Source organism: Melozone crissalis, unplaced genomic scaffold (genome assembly GCF_028551555.1).
Source record: "Melozone crissalis strain CALT ecotype California unplaced genomic scaffold, PUWL_Pcris_2 ptg000009l_1, whole genome shotgun sequence".
Classification (NCBI taxonomy): Eukaryota; Metazoa; Chordata; class Aves; order Passeriformes; family Passerellidae; genus Melozone; species Melozone crissalis.
Window position 1 is genome coordinate 11,262,863 of NW_026535787.1, and position 23,382 is coordinate 11,286,244.

At 37.0% G+C, this 23,382-nt stretch overlaps 1 protein-coding gene across 1 annotated transcript; it reads right to left on the reverse strand.

Annotated features, from left to right (window-relative positions):
• Positions 1 to 3,416: 3,416 nt before the first annotated feature.
• On the reverse strand, positions 3,417 to 19,612 carry LIPI (lipase I). Its single transcript, XM_054270429.1, has 10 exons — positions 19,558 to 19,612; positions 15,931 to 16,307; positions 13,967 to 14,075; positions 13,017 to 13,118; positions 11,903 to 11,992; positions 10,660 to 10,827; positions 9,205 to 9,297; positions 7,534 to 7,645; positions 7,013 to 7,186; positions 3,417 to 3,504 (listed from the first exon to the last, which is right to left on the reverse strand). The coding sequence occupies exons 1-10, from the start codon at positions 19,604 to 19,606 to the stop codon at positions 3,417 to 3,419; spliced, it is 1,362 nt and encodes a 453-aa protein (XP_054126404.1). The 5' UTR covers positions 19,607 to 19,612.
• Between the last annotated feature and the right edge of the window lie 3,770 nt (positions 19,613 to 23,382).

A 23,382-nucleotide genomic window follows, 5' to 3' on the forward strand; every position in this document is an offset into this window, starting at 1 on the left:
AAAAATGAATTTATCAAATAGCAAGCAGGTCCTAGAGACACACAGGAAAAACAAGTTTGTAGGAGTTTTTTCAACTGGCCACTTAACAATTTAATCTCTTTATGACTACACACTAAATATAAATACTGCATTAAATTTCCCAAGCTTGTTGCATCTGATGAAACCAACTTAGAGCTCATTACTGCAAGTACACACTAACGAGATCTCTTTGGCATCACTACAATACAGTGGTTAATTACAGACCCTACATTTACTCATGGGACATGTCTTCCTTCCAATGTATAGAGATTCTCCCTTACTGTTTAACAAAATAGGTACAAGCACTTTTTTTTTAAAGTTAACAAATTTATCATCACAAAGTGGTAAGGGTTTCTATTTTACATGTGGGAAAATCAGAGCACAATGGCAACCCAACAGGGTTTATTGCCAAATACTGAACCTGGAGAAAACTGGCATTTTGGCAGTTGTATAAGGCAAACATTTATTTCTAAATCAAAATGGTCTGAAATTACCTAATTCACCACTTAGGATTTTCTCTAAGCTGATTTGGTGTTTTCAGCCCTTTCTGATATTCCCAAATGACACCTTTTTGAATTAAAAGGAACAATGTTAGTGGGTATTTTGCACTCTGAACACAAACACACAAATGAACTGCACTGAGTCCAGCCTCCCCCCAGCTCTGATGCAGAAGTTGGCTGCACTGAGCCACCAGCACTTGCTTCAGAACAGGGAACTCCCTGGAAGATTTTAATTTTCTGCATCATCTGCTGAGTCTGAGAGCTGACACAATTAGTACAAAATGGCATGTGGCAGCGAGCCACAGAAAGCACTGCTTTCCCAAACAATTACAGCCCATTTTGCTGGGGCTGGGAGACACAAGTGCTCAGCCACTTGAGAAGTGCAATTCTGTGCTGGAAATGCACTGCCTGGAATAGTCCCTCCTACAGCACAGAATTTACCACCTTGTTGTTTTAGGACATGAAATAAAACAACACAAATACAAGATTTTTTTTATGGTAAAAAACAGGGTGTTTAATTTTTGACTTTAACATTTACGGATTTTTAAAAGTGACAGTGGATTGGAGGATGACAGTGTCACTTTCCCAATGACACTGGATAAACTAACAGTATCAATTTTTTTCTTTTATAAAAGAATGCAAAACAATAAGCTATTTACATAAAGTAAGAATTTTTTACAAGAATATAAACAACAGAAGGCTTAGAACAATTTAAACAAGGAAACACCAGCTAAAATTGGAAATTGGAGAAAGAAAGTTTCTTTGGCTCACACTGTTTATTGAAACCTCCAGAGTTACCAACCCTGCTGCTTCTTTCCTTTTTACCCAAAGCTTATGAAAGTCAAGGCAAAAAAAAAAAATCACTATTCCTGTCCCATATATTTTACAGGGATGTGTGAAAATATCATTCCCTTTATAAAATATTATCATTCCCTTATCACAGCACTGAGCAGCACTTAGTCATGTCTGTATGCTTCCTGTGTCAACAGGGAAAATAGAAAAATTTTAGGACGGTATCTCAGTCTGATATATTTCTATGCCTATAATATTTATATTATTTTATATTTATATAATACCTATAAAAATATATATACTATAATTTATATAGTTTAACATATATAATACTTATAATATTTCATATTATTCTATGCCTATAATATTTATATCACACATTGAAAGATTCAAGTTCCAGACATTTGAAATCTAATCTCATGTCTCTGTGCTTGTTTAAAGGGATATAAGTTGCAGGTATTTTTGGAGGCAAGGTGAGGAAGTAAAGGAGACTCAGAGACCTGTTAAGGTCAGACTAGGTAGCTGAAAGTCTGGACAAATACCTGCAGAATGAAATGAGGGGAGTAACAGCAGTTTCAAAAAACAGAAAAAAAGAAATTTTAAAAATCCACTTCTTCATAGACAAGGACATAAGCAGACAAAAATTTCTTTCTGTCTATCTCCTAATGACTTCCTCAAAGGAAATGAACAAAGAACTATATAGAAAAATGCTAAAGCTGAGAACTTGACTGGAACTATGGCAATTGCCTATGGTAATGTAACTACTATTTCTCGATAATTAATTTTTTCTTTTAAAGAGTCAGTCCATAAGCATGGCTGTCCACAAGTCTGTGTATTTTTGGTTTATCCAGACAAGTAAAAGCCTGTGCAGTGGCTGGTTCAGAGCTTTGCATGGACTGACCTGCACGCTGGAGCTGCCTCCAGCAGTGAAAACATTCCTGCCTACCTGCCTCAGGTCACTTTATTCCATCTTCCTTACTTACCCAGCTTTTGACTGCAACAAAAGATAAAATTCACAGGTTTTGGACATCCCATTCCACTGACATTCAGATGAAATTTGTTAATAGGTTCAACCAAGCACTGCTGTCAAGTGTAGGGACAGAGGGGGACATGGGAGAGGAAGGAAATGGATAATGTGCATAGGATGCATTTGCATGAGAAACCAGCATCAAACACATAAAACAACCTTACAGAAGATAAATACACCCATCTGTCCTCCAATCAGTTCCATCAGGAAAGGCAGTGTGGGACAAGAATGCCTCCTCCAATTAAGAAAAACATGTTATCTTTTTGTACCATTTATTCCTGCTCACATCCCAACACATGGAAAGCTTTCATCAGTCTCAACCTGAACAGCAGCTCTAATTCCAAGAGGCCCAAACAGAAACAAAATGAAAATACATTTATTTCACTTCTAAGTTATTCTCCTCAGAATAGACATTAGATTACTTTGTTGTTTCAGCTACACTACTCTGTCCATGGCAGTTATAAAAAAAAATTCTGAATGCCTGCAATAGCATCCATCTATGATAAAGACAACAGATTTCAACTAGAAAATTTACAAATGTACTCACAAATATTATTGTTCCACTCCTCATACTGAAACGTTACATAAAGAGAAAATATGAATTCATTTATCCAATGAACACAGCGCAGCCAAACTGTTGTGTATTAGATCCATAGATCTCATGTACAGTATATGAAATTCATTTAGTAGACAGTTAGTTATGCTTCCATGTAAAAGCCATTACAAATAATAAATATTTAAATATATGGATGACAAATAACATGCCAGGATTATGCAGATAATTCATATTTAATTCAGTAGTTGCTTCATTGCTAACAAAGAGTAATGAACAGACCACTGCATGTTCTCCACCATGATACATTTACTTCACTCAAATAATTTTCCAGGCACATACAAGTCTGAACTTTTCAATTAATTTCAGCCTAAGGCACCCAGAGCAAGTAATGCATATTATCAGGTAGACTCTTGAAAAAATAAATCTAGCTTATCTCATTTCCTTTCTCATTGCAGTATTTATCCTGAGGAAGCATCAAAATGTCACTGCCCTGAGAGAAATTAGGTTAGTAGGAGCTCTCTTTTCATGTACCCTTCTCAGGGCAAGGAATAGGTTTGAAGATAACTTCAGTGTTCTCCACCAGTATTAAATCGTATCTGCATAGCTGAGGCCTACAAAAGCAGAGAAAGAAAAAATTCACAACAGAAAAAGTTAAATTTAACCGAAAAATATTCCCTTATTTTAATTATTAAACCTTCAGTATTTACCAGCTCTCAGAGACAGTACTCAGGACAAGAAGTGTCTCCTTGTCTAGGTTTATACCTTATTTCAAGCATTCCTAGAGTAGCTTTGATGGACTGAAAAACAACCAAACATCAGCTGGATGATGCAAAGTAGTGTACCACACTGGTCTGAAGTGTAAAGATGCAGCATTTCATCCATTACAGCTATTAATCTGCATTCAAATCAACTCTTCAGCAGCATGACCCAAAATCTGCACAATTCCTGCTAACACAGGACCTGAATAATTTATGGAGTTCCCTAGATAGGGAAATTTCTGCTTTTATTTTACATAGGAAAGTAAAGAACCACATCATAATATTTTCTATTTCATTTGCAATGACAGAATGTGTAAGAAATTTTAATGCAAGAGAGCAATTTGTCTTCTCAACACCTAGAAAACTCACAGCTGACTAATACCACATGAACACCAAAGAGGTCACAAAGGGAGCCACATATACATGAAAAACACGCTTTTTGAGGTCAACATAAGTGCTCTGCCTTTTAGGGCAGTGGCAGGTCACAGTCCTGCTCTTCATGCACTATTGTAATGTATGGAGAGAGGAAAATGACAGGAAAGGAACAGGAAAATGACAGACACACTCTGGATAGCACCTCCATAGCACACAGCCAAGAGACTTATTTTATTTAAAATTATCTTCTCTATTGCTCTGAACTCATAGATGGGGCTATACCACACAATTCACCTTGGCCTGAGAAGTAGAATACATGGAAACAGCAAAAGGAGAGAACAGCACACCAGGCATTTCCATTGTTGCCCATTCTCATAAGATTTCCTACCAGTTAAGGCTCCATCTGTCTCTATGTGAAAGGAATGTCAGATTTCTAATTAAGAATATGACACCTTTTAAGGTCTCCAAAAAGTTCTGACAGCAATTTTATGATTAAAGAGATCAAGATGAATCCTGGTGTTCTGTACAATGCAAAGCATAGAATTTCATCCAGTCCTTCATCAACAATTTGTTTTGATTTAAATTCAATGTTTCATTATTAGAGTATTTTTGTAGTATTATTTATATCTAACTACAGGGGCCAAAATACCTAGCCAAAACATAATGATGAATATTAGAAATAAACTTTTATGTTTTCCAACACATTTTATATCATTTGAAGTGCAATCCTTCTCAGCTTGTGATTACTGATTACAGGGATGCCTCACAGGAGAGCAGTCCTGAGCAGGGAGCAGGTTCACCAACAAGGAGCAAAACACAAAAAATGTTTTTGTTAGGTGAGGCTTCCTTAACTCCCCAACCCAAATTGGCTTCTCTGCTGTCTACTAAAAGTCATGGGCATGCCACACTTGTTCAGAAGAGGTATTTGCAAGGTCTTTACATTATCTCTGTTCTTGTTTTGGTCAAAAAACCCCAGAGATGTTTGGGCTAAGTATCCTTGAGTCATTCACCTTCCTCCTTAACTGTACCTGAATTCACTGACGCGTTCATAAGATTTTGGAGATAACTGACACCTGGACACGCACAAGTTAGCAAAGCTTTCTGGTTTTGTGGGTGAGTAGAAATTATTTATCTCACGGATCGGAAGAAGAGCATGGAAATTATTTCAGCACTCCCATATTCACACACCATCTGTGTGAATAGTGGATCAGCCCAGCAGACAATTGTCTGTGATATTCCCCAAACTCCCACAGTTTGCCATTAAGCCAGACCTGGGCACACTGAGACTCCTATTGTCTTTTATCCCTGCATCTGTCCCCTGGTTTTTATCTACTACTTTGCTGTGAGTAATTCAAATAGTTTCAATGTAGTTTCTAGTTGATCATCCTGTATTCAAGTAATCATTGTAATTATATGTAAATAAGGTAAATATAGGTTGGTATAATCACAAAGAGCAATTCGATAATTATACCAATAGTGCTTTAACATCTGCATTTAAATTACCTTCACATGCTGATTCAATACAGTATTTTTCACTGTTCTCTAAAAGTACCTGACATGCCTCTACAGCTGCAATCTGATGAGGTTCCACATGAAGGACTTTATTGGATCTTATATTAAAGCATATCAAGTGCGTCTGACAGGGTTTGAGTTTTCATTCCTGTTAGTCTGACTCTTGTTAGTTTAAAAGTAAGGGCTGTTCACTGAAAATCTTTCTTGTTTGCTTGCTAGATCATTATCTAAAAAAAGCCCCAAGTGCTGACAGGCTTACACAAAATGTTCCTTCTGATTTATCACCACTGGGCTGAAAAAAAAATTGCAATATGATTTAGAACTTTTCACCCTCTCTCATCACCAAATGCTTTGAAATACAATCATGCCATTTTCACCTCAGAGCTTGAGACTTATGGCTTTCAATAAGTTAATAAAGTCAAATGGATGTACATTCTGGGGTACTATTTTGATTACTGAGTGTTTTGTTTCTTCCTAAGTTTCTCCCATCCATCTCTTTCTCTTCCTCAGTAAATCTAAAATAGTAGATTAATTTAAGAAGGGTCCATAATTTTTGCTAAGTATCATACCCACTTCTTACTAGGCTATTATCATGCGCCATATAAGAAATCCTCAAATGTTACATCTCAAGTTAATAAAATATACTGACTTCAGACTTCCTAAGTATTGTAACATTATTCTAATTCATTACTCATTTGCTATTATTTATTTGATATGCATTTTTATGTTTTTATTCTAAATTCTGACTTCCTTGAATCTGCCATTAATAAGCAACAAATCAAACTCTCAGATGAAGTACTCTTGCTACTCATGGATGTTTCTTACCTATTCCATGTAATATGCTCTTTTCACAAGATGTAAATGCAAAATTTAAGTGCTAGAGTTACTGCTTGAGTAAATTTGGAGATTTTAAAATGAACATATAGTAACAATGCTGAAATATTTTAAACCAGAATTAATAAAAGCTTAGTAATTAACCTCAATTACAAAAAAAACAAAAGCAGATTTAATTTTCGCTGTAAGCAGACACAGACTGTGTTCTGATTTTTGAACTTTTTACCATCATCAGTAAGGCCAAAAAAACCTATTCCAGTCAAACATGTTGCTGAAGTGCTCCATTTCACCCCTGAGTGTGAAAAGCTGTGTACAGACACGTGAGAAAATCAGAAAAGTGCTTGATAAAATTTATCTCATGGAGGAGAAGCTGACCTGACCATGCAAGTCAGGCTGGTCCATGGAAGCACAGCTGTGACACAGCGCGTGTGACACCTCCATGTACAAACTCTGTGCACTAAATGTTAATGTACACAGCAGCTCTTCTATGTGACAAATTTGATCATCAGGATGATAAGAATATTCATACACTTAGGAATATGCCACTAGAAAAAATTAACTCAGGGAAATACAAGTTACTGAGAAAACATCCTTGAGCACCTTAGTTGATACCCAGCTGTGATACATGACAAACACTCACCTTTTTGAATTATTGACAGATTTCAGCTTCATCTGAAGAACTTTAAGCTTTCTTCTTGGGCCTATTAAAGCCTTGGTAGTAAAGGTCAAGGACATTTTTACAATTTTTTCAATGTCTCGGGGAAATCCAGTCAGTATTTTGATGCTTTTATATTGCTGAAATGTTGAAGCTTCACTAAAGAAAAATATTTAGTCAGGCTTTTGTTAGCTGAGTAATATTCATTACTGCTAAGTATTATTACTTAACGGGGAAATCTTATGGGATGTATCAAATTTGAGCGTTCAGAACAAGCCCAGCTAGAATAGGATTCAAACCAGCACCAAGCAAGGATCATTTCAGTGTGAGGGCATTGCCCCTGATACTAAGCCAAATCCAGGGAATGGGGCCATGGCCAAGTCTTAGCAAACTCAAGATACTTTTTCAACTTGCAAGCTAACAAGTTAAAAGGTTTAGAAAACTCAGAAAATTAGTTCTATAAAGTGATTTTAAAAAAAAAGATTTAAAGGCAAAGAACAACATACCTACTCATCTGCGACTCTACTGTGTTTCCAGCATTATCCATTATTTTAACTTTAATGAAACCTCTCCTAGTGCTTTTATTCCAGGTAATAATTTCCAATACGTAGTTATACACTGCAGGAAGAAATAGGAAATCGTGAGAATCAAATAATGATCTCAACAGCAAACAGTTGGTATCCCCACCCTGTTAAATGTATTTACTGGCAGGTGATAGGAAAAGTGACTCTTTACTTTTACCCTCCCTGTTCAAAGGGGAAAGAGAAGCTGACCTGCTGCTGACCTGCCTGGTGCCCTCACAAACCCTGACCTGGACTCTGCAGCCATCACCAGTATTGGAACCACACACCTTCACTGCTCCCAGTCAGGACAACAAGAAAAACTGCTTTTTTTTGGCATGTGGCCAAAAAATTATCATTATTATCATTCTCTAATAAAAGAACAGGACTCATACGAGGTCCTGTCTTGCCCAAGTTTCCAATGTCCCTTCTTTTTAAGACCTTTTGTTAATTTCTGTTTCTTCAGGTTTCCAAATATCTAATAACTAAAGCTTTAATTAACGAATACACTCTTTTTCAGACTTTTTTGCTTTGCTTCCTGACTTTGCATATTTTTCTTCTTCTTGATCTTGCATATTTTCCTTTAAATTCATACTGTCATTACAATATTTCTTATTCTGCTCCATGTGCCTCCTCCTATCTTTGATAATATTTCTCTTCCTCTTTTCTCCCTTTTCCCACCACCAATGAGGGGCAGGGGAGAACAGTAGTAAAAGGTTTGGGTTGAGCTCAAAAACACTGGGAAGAGGAGTTATTTTATGTAAATTTTATGTTAAAAAAATATGTGAAATCCATCACTTCATTCACCTCTCCTCAATCCTTTGGAGGATACAAGGATGTCAGCAAACATGACTAGGACCATCTGATCCTGGTCACAAAACTTGCCAAGAGGATAGACAAAACTAATGGGAAAACCTAATTTCACATTAATTCCCAGCAAGCCTGTCCCCATACCCTAAATGATAAAACCTTAAACACAGCTAATAAGAATTATGTAACTATGCGGCTCTTTTTCAGCGTGATAGAGCCTTCTAATGCCAAGAGAAATTGGATGAGAGCCCAGGATGGTCCTACAAGGGTAGGCAGGTATCTAAACTGTTGCAGCTGAAGCCCATGCCATGAGAGCTCATTGCCACAGAATACAACTCTGAAGCAGCCAGCTGAGGTTTCCCGTCACTGTTTTACTCCTGGGGAGACATGGAGAAGCTTTATTTGACTGATGGGTGATCTCCTGGGGTAGAACATAGAGGTTTCTCCTTTTTGTCCCCCACCCAGGGCAGTCTCACTTCCCTTTCCTGCTCTCTGGAAATGGCAGCATTGATCCCATCCAAGCAGGTTGCATCAATCCAGCTTTTTCCTTCCCACTTGATTCTCATTTTCTGGCTTCCTTCCTCCTCTTGGCAGTCCATCCCATTACTTTTATAGGTACATTTCTTTCCCAGTTCACACAGTGTTACTTTTTCTTCTTCTTCTAGTCAGTGAACTGACCCTTAGTTAATGGTTTTTTTGCATCATTTTACACAGTGGCTAGCACTAACTTCTACTTTTAATGTGTTTTCACTCCAGATCAGCTAAAAAATAAGTCATCAATTTTTGTGTATGTATTTAGTTACTCACTGCAGAATGGGTCTTTCCCTGAGGTATCAAAGTAAGCTTTTGTTGGTGAACTATATGGTATCAACAGCTTTTTCCATCTATCAGCGTGATAACCTGAAACCCAAAGTTTAAATATTTCATTTCAGACATTTAGCAAAATCATGATACACATATCTTCGCACAAAAGTATCTCACACCATGAAAACTTTGGCTTTAATTTTCTTCAATATCCTCAGAGAAAGAAAACTGACTAGAAAAAAGGAATCCTCTGAGTACAACAGACTGTAGTATACAGGTATTTAATTCCTCTAATATATTAGTATCACTAAAATTTTCATAATGTAATAGTAACCTCTTTAGTCTGGGTACAAATTCCAAAAAGTAGTGCTGACAAAACCCTGCAAAGGTAATAAGAACAACCCCAAAAATGTAGCCCATATATCGGCAGAGAACTTACAGAATAGCTTTCCTTTCTTTCATTTGAATCATTAAATATCTTTTAATTCTTCAGCCTATTTGTAGATATTGTTTAATAAAATAGAAGATACTGTGAAAACTCCTAAAACATGGAAAGAAATTTATACAACTCCATGATTATTGTTTTTGGGGTTTGATAACAGTCCTTATTTCTAGAATAGATGATCCTGTCCTCTCCCTGGTAATTTCTCTACCTAGTCTGGACAAGAAAGGCTAATTCCAGACTGCAGAGCTGCCACTGCAAAGCAGGAAGGATTGCAGCACAAGGATGCTGCTTGTCCACTTTTCTCCACCTCTACCTTGGGCATTCTATCCAAGTGCATCAGGCTTGGCTAATAACCCTGCTGGGGAAGTCCTGGAGTCTTTCTGTCTTACTATAAAGGCTCATTATGGTTGGGTTTTTAGGAAATAACACACAGATCTATCTATGCTTTTTCTTCTAGCCTGATCAAACTAATGTAACATACACATCCCAGCACAAGGGTGCAAAAAAACCCCAACAAGATAAAAATTGAAATTTAACTTCTAATTACGTATTTTTTAAATGTCATTCTTCAGAAAACCCTGCCAACTAGGAAATGCTCACACTGTTGCTGCTCTTTTCAAACTGCACCCAAATCCTCTCTAAAAGAAACAAATCTAAAAGCTGTATTCCAAAGGAAGAGCAAAAAAAAAAAAAAAAACCACCCAAGAAGTTAAATAAAAACCACAGGTCCTCTAGGGATCACAATACACTCTTAAAGCCTGAAGTGATGAACTAAGCACAAGCAGTTTTTCTCTAGAAAGGGGAAACACTGAATCCATTCCAGACTGGAAAGCATAAAGACCAAAGAGTAGGAAAATTCAGCACCTGTGCCTAACAGAGATAACTGCAAAGCAGACAAACCCATGAACTTTAAATTTAAATACTTTATTTAAATACTTGAAACTTAAATAATTTAACTACTTTAACTTCCCAGGAAATCTCACCCAGCCCAGAACAGATGTGGTAACACTTACCCATTACTGGGCAGGACATGGGCTGGAAAGCATCACAATCCATACATTTTCCTCTCTTGTAATCCAAATAAGAGTCACAAGGATATGTTATCATGTCACACCAGTTTTTCAAAGACGCTAAGAAGAGGAAGACAGATCTCTGATGGTCACATTTAAAATAATGCAATCCTTCAGGGAAGGAAAAAATATAAAAAGAATAGTTAATTTTTATTAATTAAAAAAGGATTGTGTATAAGTAGAATCATAGAATGGTTTGGGTTGGAAGGGACCTTAAATATCATCTTGCTCCAACTCCTCTGCCTTGGGCAGGGACACATTCCACTACACCAGGTTGCTCAGAGCCCCATCCTGCCTGGCCATGAACATTTCCAGGGTTCATCCTGTGGTACATCCACAGCTTCTCCATGAAACCTGTGCCAGTGCTTTACCACTCTGAGTGACAACTTGGCCAAAGAAAATTACTATAAGGAACACTTCAGAGATTCTTCTCTACTTTTCTGGGGAAATAAATTCCTTCCTTTCCTGACAAAGCAAACTTTGGGAATTGTGGAGATGATGATTGTCCTGGCTTAAGGGATTCTCCCATCCTCACAAACACACAAGTGGAAGCCTTATGCCTTTGCAGCAGCCCTAACTGGTAGCACTGTGCAATTTAGTAGTGGGAAGCATTGACAGAAACAAACATATCCAAAAGAGTACACAAAAATAATTGCCAACAACCTAACACTCATGGAAGTTGAAATAAGCAAAATTCTGCATCTAAAGGTAATTTCATAAAACTGTTTTCATTCTACAGCCTGAATGACATATCCAACACCAAAACCTAGTTCATCATTGCCGGCCAGGAGGAACCCAAAAAACAGTGGGGACGTGGTAGCTTTGTCTTCCATGTCACAGGCAAGGGATCCTGCCCAAACCACTGGGACACAAACACCTTCCCCCGTGCCTGGACCCATATAACCAAGGAAAAATAATGATCAGTATATTCAGGTTTTATATGTAATACAACAACATAATTCCATCATGCCAATATTAATTATAGGATGGAAAATGTATGTCACAGCAAGATTATTTTCAAATATCTTTATTATTTTTCTTTTGCTGCATAGGGATGGAAAAAGAAAGCATACAGTCTCAGGTCTTGTATTACTGACAAAGTGCAGTGTAAATTCAAATCAATTTAACCTTTTTTGATTTGATCTCAAACTTTTCTTCTCATTAAATAAAACAGATTTTTATTTACCACTGAGAAATGTTTTTGGACAACCAGGCTGATACATTCCTCCATTTGGATAGAAGTCAATGGTTCCTAAAGGCTTCTTGAAACCTAGTACTAAAGTAAAAACATCATGAATGAAAAAATCCCATAAACAGAATTATGAAGGCAATTATTTATCATCACATTCACTCCTAAAATCATGGAGGTCTTAAGGAAAATTTTTGCAATTATACCATTCTTCTTGGACTGTAAATCAAGGTCATACTATGAGGTAAAAGTCAAGGATTTTTTCTCTTTAAGAAAATTATATATAAGTAAAATGCTGTACACAAATGTATACAAAATTGTGTAAGATTCCTACTGCTGCAAAAGAGAAAGAGCAGAAACATCTGTAACTGAGATATTATTTGCATAAACAAATTTATGATATTCATATCCTCTCCAACCAAAATTCTTTCCCAGTGCAATTTTCATTAGAGTAAACTTTTCCATTTTTTGCAAGATGTTAGATTCTGAACTACACTAATATTAGCAGTAAATCAAAGTAAGAAAAGTTGTATCTGTCCTATGAAAGTAAGCAAGATTCCATGAGTAAGAGTTAATTCAATCTGACCTACCTTCCTTTTTACCACATCATCTTTAGTCACATAATGGGAACATTACAAAAATTGGTATTTTACAGCCTCATACTGAAATTTGTATAGGAAAATGCTTCACTTTTAATATTATTAAACAAACTGATATGAAACTACACAAATAATGGGTCAGTTGCGGTATTAAGTTTACTGTTGTTTTGAGGAAAAAATAAAACCAGAGATTGAAGCATAGCTGAAGCAGACTTGACAATGCTCTTCTTTTTAACCTTACAGTAACATGATTTAGTATTTGAAGCACTGGCTCTGTGATGGACTGAGTTGATGCAGCAGAGCCTGACTGTCTCAGAAGGGATTAATTCAGTGATAACCATGAGTTACAACCTCTGTGTTCATACACACTTGCACAGCAAAAGAACATTCAGGATAACAGAAAATATTCTCCTGCAGCACTATTTGCATGCTACTGAAACAGGTTATCCCTTCCCTTTTGCTTTCCTGCCTTTCCTCAAGCTGAAAGAGCAGAGTCAAGGCTCTGTTGTTACCATCAATGTCGGAATGGATCACATCCACAAACTGAGCATCAGCAGGATCCAGCCTGTGGTCTGGTGGTTCCCCAGTGAATGAAGGGCCTGCCGGATCCAGACCTAAATAAAAACAACATTTGCATCAGAAACCCTGGGCTCCTTCTGCAGACATCTGAGCATTATTCAGCAGTGATGCTTCCTTTTCTTGGTATAAAAATTTTCAAAAAGCATAATTTTTCTCTTCAACTTGCTAAGAAAAGCAGATTCCTACCACAAGACGGATCAACCCATATGTTGAATTTCTCTCTTTCCATAACTAGATGTGCTCATCTCCCATTTATTCAGGTAAATATAAACCAACAGCATTGGAGATCAAATCAGGAAAACTTTTTTGTCCTTTTCCCAAGAAAACACCATACCTATTATATACTTTCTAAAACCAAAATGGCCAATATAACTGCTCTCACCTCCCGAACACAACTAGTCAGACACTCAGGTAGCACATCATTTAACTTAAGTGTCACCTGGATGAAGCACTCAATTTTCATTTGAGAGAGTAGAGGTAACCTGCATTCTATATAAATATAATATATAAATACATATAATACATATTTTATATAAATGTATTATATAAATAAATGTATACATAAATTTATCATAAATAAATGTATATAAAACTTATTATAAATAAACATATATAATATATTATGTAAGTTAGATAATATATATTTTAATAGTTATAATATATATATATTTATTTAATATATACTTTATATATATATATATATAAATTTAATCTGTAATTTATGTCCTGAAGGCAGACTTGCCCCATTTCCTGAACTACTATCAGGGCTGTATTTTTCCTCATGTATGTCATTAAATATTCAGTTCTTGTTTGTTGATGTCTAAGAGCTCTGACAACAATATAAGGTACAATAGAATGTGTGCACTGGGATTAAAAGCCTTACCTGTAATTCTGCCAAGTTTGCCTTTATACTTCTGGCCAACAAATCCAGCTATATGAGCACCAAGACTAACTCCAATTAAATACAGAGAGTCAAGAGAAGCTCCACCCACCTATCAAGGGGAAAAAACACCAAAGCCAGTCATGCCCAAAATTAATGGAAGAGAAAGCACTAGGCTGATTTAGTTCTCACTTTTGGTCAGTACTTCAAATTATATTTTTAATTTCCTAGCTCTAAAAATAGGCTATTACAAAGTTCCTTTCAGTTTGCAATTCTATATTCATACAAAGTGTAGAAATTATGAAATTCTTTAACTAGAAAAACGTAAAAAGGAAGCTTGAGTCACATTTCACCTGAAATGCCACATTAGTTACAAGGGAAGCAGGGAAGGGAAGAGGAAGACATTTATCAGATAAAAAAAAGTTGAACCAAAACAATGAAGGAGGGAAAAAACATCTGGCCCTGCTTTATCCTTCCACGAAAATAAGTTAAAAACATAACACCATTAACAAATATTTTTGTCACACAACTGCTGAATAATGGTGCCAAAAGTGCACCTTCAAATGCCTATTCTACAAAGCAGACAGAATTCAAAAAAGCCCAAATGAAAACCTACGAAAGAACTCTAAAACAGTGTCAGTTGACCTAGATGCAATCCCTGCAAAATGATGGGGTGACACACAAGAGTGAAATATTAGTATGTCTTAAAATGAATTAGAAGGGCCCCAGAGCAGCTTGTAAGTGTGAAAGTGATAGCTGTGGACACCACAGACCCTCCTGTCCCATCACTTTCAGGACTCACACACACTGTCACTGTTTTCCAGGCAGATCTGTAAACAGCAATTAACTTAATTAATTTTCTCTTAGTCCTATCTATTTTTTTTTTAATTCCATAACAATAAATCAACTGGCACAATTGCAAACTGCTATCACTGTATCTAGTCCTGGAGGACAGATTCTGACAGGCTGAGGTGAAGGGAGAGAAATCCTTTCTCAAAATGTTGGATGGTTTTCTGAAATTCCAAAGGAATATTTTTTTACTACACAGCATTGCCATCTTATTGCGGAGATTCCACACTGTTGTCTCCTTATCACAAAAGTTCCATACCTTCTGGTGTTTCTCATGGACATCTCAGAGCACTAACTCTTTCCTCCTCACAAAGCAGCCACTGACTCCAGCTCCCTTCTCACCCAGCCACCCCACTCTTTTATAGCACTCTGCTTCTCATTGCTTACAGCTGTGGCCTGGGAAAGTCAGGCCTGTTCCTCATCTTTGATAATTGGCCCAGCTGCAACTCCTTAGGGGTGAGATTACTCTCCACACTATCTCTACTTTCTTATATTCTATCCCCCTACAACACAGCATTCAGAATTTCTGAGAATGGCTGAGAAACAAATGGTGAGAAAAGATGAAAATTCAAGTGACAAATCAGACAACGGTGTAAATAACATCATCACGTTTTGTCCATTTGATCAATCAATAAATCTAACATCCAGTTATGACCATTGGCGTCAACTATGGTTTCAGCAAGAAGTTTATATCATTTTTTAATTAATAGTTATATCGTTGTCAGTGGCTTATTTCTCATTTAAAACCTTTATTTACAGCAAATTAACAGTAAAAATAGTAGTGCAAAGCCTTTGTAAAATGTTTATGCCACATACTATTTGAACATCTCTCCCTCCACTTTCCCACTGCTGAATTCACTCTTTCCAGAAGACCTAAAACTTGCTGGTTCAAGAAATCAGATGCGCTTTCAGGCACATTTCAGTGAAAGGGAATTAAGAACTCAGGTGAAGTTAAATATATGCAATAATGACTGCAAGTTAAGTTAGTAATACCTCTACAAAGAAATGTGATTTGATATTGTTCACTGGACTTCTCTGTAGATATATTTTAAATATCCATTCCCACTCAAACCATGCTCTTCACACTCATTCAGAACGGATTCAATGCTCTGCCTTACCAGCATCTGGTCAACATAATTCTTCAGTATTTCTGCAACTTTTCTGCAGTTTTCCACAGCAATTCTGTAAATCACAGTGGTAGCACCACGATTCCAATCAACTATAATGAGATTAATGTCGTCTGAAGACAGTAAAAGCCTCTTCATGTCACCCAGCCATGCTGGAGGAGATCCTGTTGGCCTGTAGCCATGAATTACAAAGACAATTTTCTTGGTTGTATTCAGGTATTCAGATGCAGTAACATTGTGTTCAATGAGTCTCTCAGCACAATCTTGATTTTTCCTTGTGTACAGGAGTAGCTGAACATGGAGCTCTGTTCCAGAAAAAGCATGGCCTAGGTTAAGGTCTGTAAATTCGGGACATTTTTCTTCCTCATCTGAAAAAAATGAAAATGTTAAGACAGTCATTTGATGAGTTGGGCTACCTGAAATACCACTTCTTCACTTTTCTTTCCATATCTTTTTCTGCTGAAAGTGGAGAACTTCCATTTTCTTTACTCTTGACCTTTGGAAAGAGGTGTCAAAACATCAAAATATGCACTGAACAAGGTACCACACTTTAACTAACGACTCTGCAGATACCACTATTATTTATATATATATATATATATATATATACATATATACATATATATATATGTATATATATACACCACTATTATATACATATATACATGCCACTATTTTATATATATATACACCACTACCATATATATATATATATATATATCTAAGGCTCCTCTGAACTCTTCAAATGTGAAATTATCCCAATTTTTCCTGAACAGTGTTTCTGTATTTTCTCCTTCTAAGTACTAAATAGTAGCCAGTGTTGGTAAGATCTTTTACTTCACCATCAAAGGCAGGTTCTCAGAATTTTTTCACAAGCAGTGCGTGCTGTATAAACAGGAAGGCTGTTGTGGTTGTTTCTTCCTCTTTGGGCCAGAGTGGCTGTGCTGCCAATCCTTAGACCTGATTTATTTGATCTAGCAATAAGAAATAGTTGCCTGACAAAATAGGAATGATCCAGAACCCTTTCCTTGTTTTGGAACACCACAAAGGCACCATTACCAAGAAACAAAAGACAGAAAAAACAAAGAATCTTGCTCTAGGTTTGAAAAAATAGGAATTAATGTCAGTGTACACAATGGCACATGACAAACAGTAGGATTTAGCATTTCTGTCTGTACTTGGACAGTTGGGGTGTACCAGATTAAGCTGCTCAAGAAGAGGATGGAGATTTAAAAAAGAGTCTGAAAGGATTAAATTTCTCCCCTGTCTGGTTATCAACATCCAAAGTTCACATTTTAAATATCTCTTTTGGCTGCTGAGTTCATATCGTGTGGATAAACCACTCGAGGATTCTGGGCAGGACACCAACACCTGTCAGTTCTCCTGCAATGGCCTCTTCACCTTTGCTATGCTGTTAGTTGGTTTTTGGCCAAGGTTCTTGGCCCATCTCTTGACTTCCAGCGGGTTACATTACTTTACACAATACTTTTGTCTCTCTGTTACTTGATGGCACCTTTTCAGCTCTTCCGTCATTAAAATCTTTGCAAAACAAGTCGCTTTCAAGAAAGCAAAAGCAAGAAAAGAAATTGTGTCTTGTTAATTCCGTAAAAATAATATTAAAAGAATAACCTGAATTTCTCAGATTTTTTGAGGCATAAGAGAAGCAGTCCCAGCCCTTCTCCTTTCCCCAGAGGACAGTTCACAGGCAGAACCAAATCCACCACATCTGAGATGGACAGCAAGGCTGCATTCTCTCTTAAATCTGCCAAAGGCGAGCGTGGGTGGCTTACAAGGTATCTGAAATATGTGTTCAATACTACAGGTCAGCTAAGCAAGGCTGAACAATGTGAATTATGGCATTCAAGGTGCAGTAAAGATTCAGTAAAGGCACTAAAGACACAATTTCACTAATTTAGGGAACTAGACCAGTCACCTCTAATTCCAAACCATGTATCATCTACAAGGCCTACGTTGGTCACTTCTGGGCTGGACATCACAAAAAATAATGGATATAGTCCAAACAAGAGCAGGCTTGAACTTATAAGTGTTAAAAATACGCTGAAACTCCCTGTTGCAAACCACCCGAACAAAACTTTCATGCCTATCATCATGTTTTGACAGTAACTACAATTATTACATAGAGAAAAAGACAGAATTATATTGAAAAATATTTTCCTCATGTAAGCACAGTAATTTTAACTGAGATTACTAGACAAGTTATTAACTAAGAAGTGATACAGGAAGACAACTCATTTGATCCCTTGGACTTATCCAAGAATTTCTGAAACTGAAAACTGTTCAGCTGAAGTGGACTTGAATTTTATAAAAATAATAATCAAGAACCTGGTAAAATGTCATGCATGTGACATGATCCTGAGATGTTAACAATATGTGTCACATTTGATTTCTGGTTTTCATATATTTGTATATTATGATAAAACTAGAATATAAATTACATTACACTAACTTCACCTACAAAGTGAAAATAAAAACCAGCCACTTGATTATAGTTTCAAAGGTACAACATGAAACTCTCATTTTGTCTGATCTGGTCTTTAAATCCAAGTTTAGTCATTGATCCTTGAATTTCACTCCTTCATATCTAAAATATAAAAGATTCATGCTAAGATATTGCTCTGTATCCCTTTAAATATTTTGATTTTTCTTTAATCATTTGATTGGTAGAAATAAAACTTACTTCTTCTAAAACCAGCAGAATGACAGTGAGATAAACCAGACACAGTCTGTTCCATGGGAATTTGAAATCTATCATAAGGAAATTATTTTAACTACCAAATCTATTTACTAGCTGGCAAATGTCAAAGAGAAGCAACTTGTTTACTCTTGGCTGTGAAATGACAGAAGTTATTCTTTCAAAAGTAAATAGAGAATAAAAGGGAAATGATGATGTTTTTACTGTGGAATTAGATAAGTAATGCAAATAGGCTTTATAGATTTAATACTTTGAATTGTTTAGTGAGGAGTCATAGGGGGAATTTTTTCAAACTCCTGTTTCTCATTGAGCACTGGAAGCACTACCCAGCTGCCCTTTGTGCTCTCTTGTTGTTGTACTCACTCTTTTCTGTGCAGCCAAAACACACACCTAGGCATTGGGCTGTTAGGCATGCATTTTAAGCAAGTTAATGTATAATTGTAACATTCTTGTGCACATTTGTAAGCATTTTTATTACCTTGTGTGGTTGAAAAAAGGGGAAAATCTTATGTGCACAGTCCTTTTTGTAACAATTTAAAAATGTAGCACATAACTTGAAAATCTAAGCACCTATCACATCAGCAACAACCAATAAACCCACATGAGTATATTAAGACTATTTCATGATTACGTCTACCTTGTACAAAGTGCACATACCTGGTAGGTCTCTGGGCAAAGTACAACCACAGATAAAGTACCAGGCTTGGTTCTATTTACTTTAAAACAAAAACTTATGTCTCAGTTTCAAAGTTATTGAATTCTTTTTACTAATCATCTGCTCCATCAGGCATAATTCATAAGATTTTAGCTTAATCTTTTGGCCATTTAAATGAAGGAATATTCATTTTTTTAAATGTTTGATTAAAGCAAAGATTCCACATTACAAGCAAGCTAATGGTTCTTACCTGATCTCACCCAGTATATCAAACAGAGGAAGAAACACAATTTCAGCATGTGGAAGTGGAGCAAAAGTGATGTGTAATATCCCAAAACAAATGGCAAATTGAGTGTTTCCTTATGCCAGATGTCTAACACAACTGAGTGGCACCAAAGAAGTGAGTGAGTAGGAAGCAGAAAATAAAGCTGCAGCCAAGCTTCTGCACTTGTGACTCCTCCTATTGAGTGACTTCAGTGGATAGGGTGGTGGTTACAGGGCTGAGAGGGTTGGGACTGATTTTTAATCTATTTCCCTCTCTGTCTGTCAGCAGACCTACACGTAAGCAAGTGATGTCATGTGTTGCTGGCAACTCCTGCAGGTGTGGAGTTTGGGAAGTGGGGTAACTAATGCAGGCCATGAAAGAGCCACAGTGAGGGGGGTTTAAGTGCCATTAAAGATCCATAGTGAGGGGGGTTTTAACTGAACTGCAGTTCGGTTAACTGAACTGCAAGTAGGAGCACTGAGATGGGCAAAAGGAGCTTGGAACAAAAAGTCATTCTGCTGATGGTAGGATCTCCCTGTAAGAAATTGAAAATAGTTCTGAGAACTGTGTATCCAGAGATCACTTTTCCATAAAACTATCATCTGAGCTTTTCCCAGGATTCATTCTCTAATCTGAATTTTGCAATGCAAAAGCTTCTCTGGCAGAGTGGTGGAGCTTAGAGTCCCACATACCTCACCCAGATATTGATTTGCTGTGTGTTTTTTAACCTCATTCCCTCTGTATCCCAGCTGCAAAACAAATCAAGAAATATTTTTTTTTAAGCTCATTTATTTACACATCACCTCACTGGGTAAATACAGGAGTGCAGACTACAGATTTTTAAAGTTTGAGGTGAGGCAGAGGCAGATAAGCCTCGCATTATTCATGTGTGACTTGTGGATGCTCAGCTTGCCTACATCTCTGGTCCAATTATTTCCAGTGCAGGAGAAAGAAAGCCATGCCATAACCATTCCAATAGGATGCAAATGCACCTTAGGAATGTCTTTTTGCATGGAGTATCCTTTACAGTGCTTCTAAACATAGGTCTAGTTTCCTTTGTTTCTTTCCACTACAGTAAACTGTGTGTGTGTTAGTGTGTGTTAATGTGTTTCATTACTTAATTTTGAGTGATCATTGTCTTCAGCTTTATGGATCTGAGCAGCTCCTCAAAGCTGTGCTGCACAAGTTTTTCAGCAGACAGCCTTTAGGAGGTGCCACCAAAGGTGTATTTTTCACTTTGAATGAAGTCACAAGGAGCAAAAGATGCAGCATTTCTACTGTTATGAAAATCAACTCAGCTCAACAAATGACCTTTAATTAATTTTTGCTCCCATTTCTCAAATACGTCATTTTGTTTGGAGTAAAGTTCACTATGGCAGCTCCTGAATTCCTTTGCACTTCCCTGTCATCTCAAATCTTTGACACTTTGCCCAATAACTGCCATAAAAGCACAGCTTTGCTGACATCACATATTGCTTAGAACAAGTAATGGCAGGGTGTCACTCTGGCTCTTTCCTCTCACAACTTTTTAATCTAGATTATTGTTACAACAAAAGCTTAGTGCACCCAAGAAACCTTCAGGGAGCCTCAGGATGCACTCTGTATACAGTACTCATTCATATACAAGTTAAAGCATGGAGAGATCAACACCACTAAAACCAAATTGCCAACAGTCCCAGTAAAGCATTTCTTGGGCTTCTACAAGAGCCAACAAAGTGACCTTAGAAGAAAATCTTACATATGTACTTTAATATGTACCTAATGCCACTAGTTGTGAATAAACCACTAACATTTATTCTTTTACACGGAAACAAGGAAAAGAAAGGACATTTTAAGTTTCTCTTGAACTGAAAACTGAAATAAGCCCAGCTCACAGTAATGTTGATATAAGCCCTCATGAAATGGTTTCAAAGCTCTCTGAAACATGGGAAAGGACTCCCTTACCAAATCAATGCCAGAAAGTTTTGTGGTGTTAATCAGGATGCTGATTAATGTCAGCTCCCAGTCAGGTAAATCCTTCCTGGTGAGACTGAGTTCCAGGTACACTCTCACAAACTCCAGAGCTCAGCTATTTCCTATCCCACTTTGCTGCATTATTTTTATGCCCACTCATTATGCCTTGTGCTTTTCCCACAAAGATGCGCACTCTCTCACACTGAAATTCAGAGTTATCTGCTTCAAAAGTGCCTTTTGCAAACCAGAGGAGGATGCTGGCACTGCCTCTTCAGGACTTGGACCCCCAAAGTGCTCAGGACTGCCAGATTCACCACCCTGATAATTTTAGGGGGATCCCACACACTGCTGGCTAAGTATTCAAGCTGAAGAAAGATATGAAAATTTAATTTTAATACAGTACAAGATTGCTGTGGCTTATTAATAAAAGAATGGCGTTATTACAATTGAATTTATACCCAAAAGTTTTGGATAAAATAGCATCTAAAAACATTACAGTGTGCTTTCTCAAGATTAAAATGGGATTCTTACACAAGCCTTGATATGCTGATCTCTGGTCATATGCAAATGACATTTCCCCTTCTAATCTCCTCTCTGCCCACAGGGATTCTGTGGTGTTGGGAAATCTCATTCTCAGAACAACTCTCATTTCTCTTCCGTCTCAAGCCTCTTCTACAGAAAAATTCGTCTCTAACCACTAAGCTTAAGAGCGCTGCTCCCTTCCAGGCAAGAGAAAATCCCACAAGGCTTTTGCAATGCCCTGTGTTTAACTATGAAAATAAGTTATCTAAAGATTGCAAACAAAAAATCTCTGACTTGTTGGAAGAAATGTAAGACTTACTGTCTTCTACACTGATGCTTGCAATTCCTGTAAAGTGATAATCCCTTCCTAAATAGAATTGACAAGTTGGTGACTAATCCTCTCCTTTAGAAAATATGGGCTCTGAGGCAATGCACACCATTTGTGCTTAGGGAAATAAATTCTTTAATGATTATTTTTTACATTGCTGTCATCAGGATGACTTGTGAAAATGTGCTCCTTTGTAAAATTACACTTTGAAAATAAACTTGGAATGCTGAATATGTGGACATGATTGAAACCTGTTTGCAGCAACCAGGACAGCTGTGGGCTATAATGCAGGTGTAACTCCATCTTTAAAGATAGCAATCACACTCCAGTAATCTTTATTGAGAGGTGAACAACATCCAATATTTCATATGTGTGTTTTGTCAGTAACCATTACAATGCTTTACCATGCTGATGAGGGCAGCATTTGGGGACTGCAGTTTCTTAGCCCAATTTTTACATAATTATGTGGTTTCCCGGTAGTTATTCACTGTTCACTTGCAGTTCCACACAGAGAAGAAGGAAATACCCTGTGGCACAAACAATTCTTCCCAGGGCCTTGTTCCTGTGCCATGCAAGGCTTGCCAGCATCAACCCTTTCCTCCTGTCAGCAGGGGAAACCCAGGAGAGAAAAACTGAATTAAGTGCCATAAAACACTGAATTAAGTGCCATAAAACACACATGTGATCACTGCAGAGAGTGAGCCTTGCTAGAGCTGTGCACAGCAAGGCTGACTTGCATCTCCTGGATGACCCTCTCCTGCTGTAGATGTACATGCTGGAAACCATCTTTTTGAGAAGCCAATTGAAGCTAACCCTTCAGATATCCTAAAAATCAAGGTAAGCTCAATGGCTCCCTTTCAAATTGTACAAACTGCTTGGTACAGTCATTCTACAAAAGCTCATCTCTTACCTAACAGGTTGATGACAATTATTATGAATAAAGATGTTAAGCAAAAAGCAGTACAGGGTACAGCCAGTACAGGTTATAGAATGAAAGGGTTCTTGTT